We start from the raw sequence: 6,647 nt of genomic DNA on the forward strand, positions 1-6,647 counted from the left end.
CTGACTTCTGTTGTTGATTTCATTTGTTTGTTTTTTCCTTCTATGTTTCTCATTCTAACACTTTTTATCGTATTGCACAGGGACGAAAGCTTGACTTACGTGTCTAAGGAAGCCACATTGGTATGAGGGACTGTTCTTATTCCGATTCCACATTGTTGATTTTCTTGGACTAGGATGTCACGCAGCTAGCTATAATCTCCCACGTGGTAAGGTCAATTGCTGCTGTAACCACAAATGCATGACTGACTTCTGTTGTTGATTTCATTTATTTGTTTTTTCCTTCTATGTTTCTCATTCTAACACTTTTCATCGTATTGCACAGGGACGAAAGCTTGACACACGTGTCTAAGGAAACCACAAGCGTTTGTTCTCATTCCTTTTTTTCTTTTTGATGAACAATAATCCAAGTAAGCCATTCCACATTGTTGATTTTTTTGGACTCGGATGTCACGCAGGTAGCTATAATCTCCCACGTGGTAAGGTCCATTGCTGCTGTAACCACGAATGCACGATTGACTTCTGTTGTTGATTTCATTTGTTTGTTATTTCCTTCTATGTTTCTCATTCTAACAATTTTCATCGTATTGCACAGGGACGAAAGCTTGACACACGTGTCTAAGGAAACCACTTTGGTATGAGGGACTGTTCTTATTCCCTTCTTTTTGTTTAATGAACAATTATCCAAGTAAGCCATTCCACATTGTTGATTTTCTTGGACTCGGATGTCACGCAGGGAGCTATAATCTCCCACGTGGTAAGGTCAATTGCTGCTGTTACCACAAATGCACGATTGACTTATGTTGTTGATTTCATTCGTTTTTTATTATCTTGAATGTTTCACATTCTTACACTTTTTATCGTATTGCACAGGGACGAAAGCTTGACACACGTGTCTAAGGAAACCACTTTGGTATGAGGGACTGTTCTTATTCCCTTCTTTTTGTTTAATGAACAATTATCCAAGTAAGCCATTCCACATTGTTGATTTTCTTGGACTCGGATGTCACGCAGGTAGCTATAATCTCCCACGTGGTAAGGTCAATTGCTGCTGTAACCACGAATGCACGACTGACTTCTGTTGTTGATTTCATTCGTTTGTTATTTTCTTCAATGTTTCTCATTCTAACACTTTTCATCGTATTGCACAGGGACGAAAGCTTGACACACGTGTCTAAGGAAACCACTTTGGTATAAGGGACTGTTCTTATTCCCTTCTTTCTGTTTAATGAACAATTATACAAGTGAGCCATTCCACATTGTTGATTTTCTTGGACTCGGATGTCACGCAGGTAGCTATAATCTCCCGCGTGGTAAGGTCAATTGCTGCTGTAACCACAAATGCACGACTGACTTCTGTTGTTGATTTCATTTGTTAGTTTTTTCCTTCTATGTTTCTCATTCTAACACTTTTCATCGTATTGCACAGGGACGAAAGCTTGACACACGTGTCTAAGGAAACAACTTTGGTATAAGGACTGTTCTTATTCCCTTCTTTTTGTTTAATGAACAATTATCCAAGTAAGCCATTCCACATTGTTGATTTTCTTGGAATCGGATGTCACGCAGGTAGCTATAATCTCCCACGTGGTAAGGTCAATTGCTGCTGTATCCACAAATGCACGACTGACTTCTGTTGTTGATTTCATTTGTTTGTTTTTTCCTTCTATGTTTCTCATTCTAACACTTTTTATCGTATTGCACAGGACGAAAGCTTGACTTACGTGTCTAAGGAAGCCACATTGGTATGAGGGACTGTTCTTATTCCGATTCCACATTGTTGATTTTCTTGGACTAGGATGTCACGCAGCTAGCTATAATCTCCCACGTGGTAAGGTCAATTGCTGCTGTAACCACAAATGCATGACTGACTTCTGTTGTTGATTTCATTTGTTTGTTTTTTCCTTCTATGTTTCTCATTCTAACACTTTTCATCGTATTGCACAGGGACGAAAGCTTGACACACGTGTCTAAGGAAACCACAAGGGTTTGTTCTCATTCCTTTTTTTCTTTTTGATGAACAATAATCCAAGTAAGCCATTCCACATTGTTGATTTTCTTGGACTAGGATGTCACGCAGCTAGCTATAATCTCCCACGTGGAAGAGTTACTTTATAAACAGTTGTTGAAGTGGTATTTCTAGTGGAAAGTTTCATTTTAAGATAGTTAATTGTTTGAATATGGAGAGAATTTTTTTAATACTAGCTTAGGGTTATTTTCATTTATTCGAATATTTTCAAATATCAGTTATATTTTATGTAGTTAGTTTTTTTTTATTGGTTTATGAATTTTCAACTTTCTTAACGAAAAATTTATTACAATTCAAGAAATTTCGACTTTTTAGTTTCTTTTTATGTTTTCTGGAAGTCATAGACTACTCCATTCAATGAGAAGTGGCAGTTTTCCTTAGTTGAAGTTTTTCCTCGAAAACTCTTCAAGTATATTATCTTCAAGATCTTCAAGATTTTTATAGAGAGATTGAATTTTTACGGTTTTTTCCAAAAATTTCGACTTCAAATTTCTCCTAAACTATGGGGACTACGGAAAATAGGTAGGCAGAGTTGGTATTGGCAGTTCATGGTTATTCGAATCCCACTCTCGCCTGACAATATTTGAGTCGAAAAATTTTCTCGAATTTTCTCGAATTTTCCTTACCCCGGACCTTAAAAAATTGTAAAAAATTAGAAGTTCCTTCTTGGTAATAATATACCTCTTTTTCTATTGATCTGGTCATGTAGATCACGAAAGTTTTTATTTGAGGAGTCTGCGACGAATAGTTTAGGAGATATAACGATTTTTATAGAGAGATTGAATTTTCTCGAATTTTCCTTACCCCGGACCTTAAAAAATTGTAAAAAATCAAAAAATCTTTCTTGGTAATAAAATACCTCTTTTTCTATTGATCTGTTCACGTAGATCACGAAAGTTTTTATTTGAGGGGTCTGCGACGAATAGTTTAGGAGATACAACGATTTTTGCAGAGAGATTGAATTTTCTCGAATTTTCCTTACCCCGGACCTTAAAAAATTGTAAAAAATTAGAAGTTCCTTCTTGGTAATAATATACCTCTTTTTCTATTGATCTGGTCATGTAGATCACGAAAGTTTTTATTTGAGGTGTCTGCGACGAATAGTTTAGGAGATATAACGATTTTTATAGAGAGATTGAATTTTCTCGAATTTTCCTTACCCCGGACCTTAAAAAATTGTAAAAAATTAAAAGTTCCTTCTTGGTGATAATATACCTCTTTTTCTATTGATCTGTTCACGTAGTTCACGAAGATCACGAAAGTTTTTATTTGAGGGGTCTGCGACGAATAGTTTAGGAGATATAACGATTTTTGTAGAGAGATTGAATTTTCTCGAATTTTCGTTACCCCGGACCTTGAAAAATTGTAAAAAATTAAAAGTTCCTTCTTGGTAATAATATACCTCTTTTTTTATTGATCTGGTCACGTAGATCACGAAAGTTTTTATTTGAGGGGTTTGCGACGAATAGTTTAGGAGATATAACGATTTTTGTAGAGAGATTGAATTTTTACGGTTTTTTCCAAAAATTTCGAATTCAAATTTCTCCTAAACTATGGGGACTACGGAAAATCGGTAAGCAGAGTTGGTGTTGGCAGTTCATGGTTATTCGAATCCCACTCTCGCCTGACAATATTTGAGTCGAAAAATTTTCTCGAATTTTCTCGAATTTTCCTTACCCCGGACCTTAAAAAGTTGTAAAAAAATAAAAGTTCCTTCTTGGTAATAATATACCTCTTTTTCTATTGATTTGGTCATGAAGATCACGAAAGTTTTTATTTGAGGAGTCTGCGACGAATAGTTTAGGAGATATAACGATTTTTATAGAGAGATTGAATTTTCTCGAATTTTCCTTACCCCGGACCTTGAAAAATTGTAAAAAATTAAAAGATCTTTCTTGGTAATAAAATACCTCTTTTTCTATTGATCTGTTCACGTAGATCACGAAAGTTTTTATTTGAGGGGTCTGCGACGAAAAGTTTAGGAGATATAACGATTTTTGTAGAGAGATTGAATTTTCTCGAATTTTCCTTACCCCGGACCTTAAAAAATTGTAAAAAATTAAAAGTTCCTTCTTGGTGATAATATACCTCTTTTTCTATTGATGTGTTCACGTAGATCACGAAAGTTTTTATATGAGGGGTCTGCGACGAATAGTTTAGGAGATGTAACGATTTTTATAGAGAGATTGAATTTTTACGGTTTTTTCCAAAAATTTCGACTTCAAATTTCTCCTAAACTATGGGGACTACGGAAAATCGGTGAGTAGAGTTGGTATTGGCAGTTCATGGTTATTCGAATCTCACTCTCGCCTGACAATATATGAGTCCACCGGATTCACACCGGCGTTCCTGAATTTCGGTCGGGAGGTCCACTCCCCAGAAACGAACCGTCGGACATCAGGAGCCAAAGGTGACGCAGAAAAATCAATGGAAGAACCACAGGTCCAAGGGGTAGGCCAATACGCAAATCGCATCAAGCGACTCCAAGAGACCCGGGAGTTTGTTAGACTCCAGCTGGCTCGTGCATTCAACCAACAGAGTCGGTATTATAATCTCCGAAGGAGAGCGTGGTCGTGCCGGGTAGGTGACAAAGTTTTGCGTCGAGAACATCCGTTGTCGTCGGCGGCAGAAGGCTTTGCATCTAAGTTAGCACCCAAATATTCTGGTCCGTATACCGTTACTAAGGTCATATCTCCAGTGGTTTACGAGTTGAAAAGCGCGTCGGGTAAATATCTTCGTCACATCCACGTTAAAGATTTGAAACCATTCTACGAAGGTGAGCAGGGCGTTGAGCACTCGGAAATTTCGGGAAACCCGCGGATACATAGTGGAGAGCATGCATAAGACCGAGGGGTGGAGCCGTGTCAGTCATCCGTCTGTTTCAGGATATGTTGCGATCAGTGGCGGTCGTACCCTCCAACCCCTCTGATGAAGAGCCCACTCCGGAGAGAATAACCAGAATCTCCGGACCCTTCCGGAAAATCCGTACCCTCGGCGAGGGAGGTTTTGGAAAAGTGTTCGAGGTCGAACGCGGAGATATAAGATTTGCCCTGAAGGTGGCCCCGAAAGACGAGGTGTCCATGACGGAGCTGAGGATGCTGAAAGCCATGAGACACCTAAACGTGGTCCGCCTATTGGTGGATTACGTAACCGACGAACGGCTCTATCTTGGGGTCGAGCTGATGGAGGGAGACCTGTTGGAACTGGTCCAACGACGGGGGCCTCTGCCGGAGGGGGAGTGTTGTGATATGTTGGGGCAGGCTTTCGCTGGGCTGGCGGCCTGCCATGCTCAGCGTATCCTGCACCGGGATATAAAACCGGGGTCTGCATCGCTGATTTCGGGCTCGCCTGCCGACTTAATCAGAGGTTCCCGACCACGTCGCGGCGAGCTGGTACTCCCCCATTTTGGGCACCGGAGGTCCTGAAAAGGTTGCCATTCGGACTCCCCTCGGATGTGTGGGCCATGGGAGTGACGGCTTTATACATGGCAACCGGGAAGCTACCCTTCATGACGCCGAATGGGGAAAAGAAGGTCATGAACTTGATAGGACACTACCGCGGGGAGGAGATGCTCGAGGTGCCAGAGGGATTACGCAGCAGCCTGGTGGAACTTCTGAGGGTTGATCCAGCGCATCGCCCTTCCGCTGCATGGGGCGAGATGACCTTCAGGCAGCTGGCCGTATCAGCCAAAGAGGGGTCCAAAGAGATGGCCTCATCTTAAAGACCGTCAAAATTTGAGGCCATAAAGGTGGGAGAGAGCTTTGTAGAAGCCTTTGAGAGGCAACCAAAGGGTGGCTGGACTCCCCGATTCAGGCAGAGGCTGCTGCGGTTTCGCCCTCCAGGAGTGCGGTGTAGACTCCACCCTAAGTTCGTGTTTCCGAATGGGAGGACGAAGCGAATTTGGGTTCCCCAGGAGTAAGGGCGCCTCTCTGTCCCGCGGACGTCCGTCTGTCCGTCAATAAGTGAAGTAGGTCGTCATTGGTGTTGGTAAGTTTTATACAATGGGTCGCTAATCTTGTTGTGTTTTAGAACAAAGATGTCTAGAGGAGAGTGGGACCTCATCGACGCCGGAATAGTGGAATCCATGCCGGCCAGTTTCGACGAGTTAGTGGAGGAAGAAATCGAATTCTGGCAACAGCAACGGAAGGAGACGGCGGCTAGGGGACCACCTACATCTCTATGTCATCACCCAACACCTCCAGCGAGACGACGCTCCTATGACTTACCTCGTGGCCATGCCGGTGGACGACACAAGCCAAAGGCTAGAAAACCCCGCAGGCCTTCCAGAACCCACGTACCAGCCCCAGACCCACACTACCCAAGAGCGCAGAGGGAAGTTCCACGCTTCATAAAACTCATGGAGGGTGCATGTTGGCGGTGTGGACTACTGGGCCACGCCCGGAGACATTGCCGGAACAACGTCCGATTATTTTGTTCTCGCTGCGGTCGTTTGGGAGTTATGTCTAGGGATTGTCCATGCCCAAGAGAAAATCGAGCCCGGACGAGGCAACAAGAGGAGCCGTCAAGAGTCGGAATGGATCAGGGCGTGAGGTCAGGTCAACCCAATCTCCGGTCCATTGGAATCCAGTGTGAGCTACTGCGACCCTCAACGAACCTCCAA

General features: G+C 42.2%; 1 protein-coding gene across 1 annotated transcript; it reads left to right on the forward strand.

Moving 5' to 3' along the window:
- Positions 1-4,914: 4,914 nt before the first annotated feature.
- On the forward strand, positions 4,915-5,451 carry LOC123675370 (serine/threonine-protein kinase pef1-like). The gene has a single exon (XM_045610723.1). The coding sequence runs from the start codon at positions 4,915-4,917 to the stop codon at positions 5,449-5,451; it is 537 nt and encodes a 178-aa protein (XP_045466679.1).
- Positions 5,452-6,647: the final 1,196 nt, after the last annotated feature.

This window comes from Harmonia axyridis, chromosome 3 (assembly GCF_914767665.1).
Source record: "Harmonia axyridis chromosome 3, icHarAxyr1.1, whole genome shotgun sequence".
Lineage (NCBI taxonomy): Eukaryota > Metazoa > Arthropoda > Insecta > Coleoptera > Coccinellidae > Harmonia > Harmonia axyridis.

Coding starts and splice junctions, on each gene's coding strand:
- LOC123675370 (XM_045610723.1), top strand. CDS start 4,915: ATGTTGCGATCAGTGGCGGTCGTACCCTCCAACCCCTCTGATGAAGAG.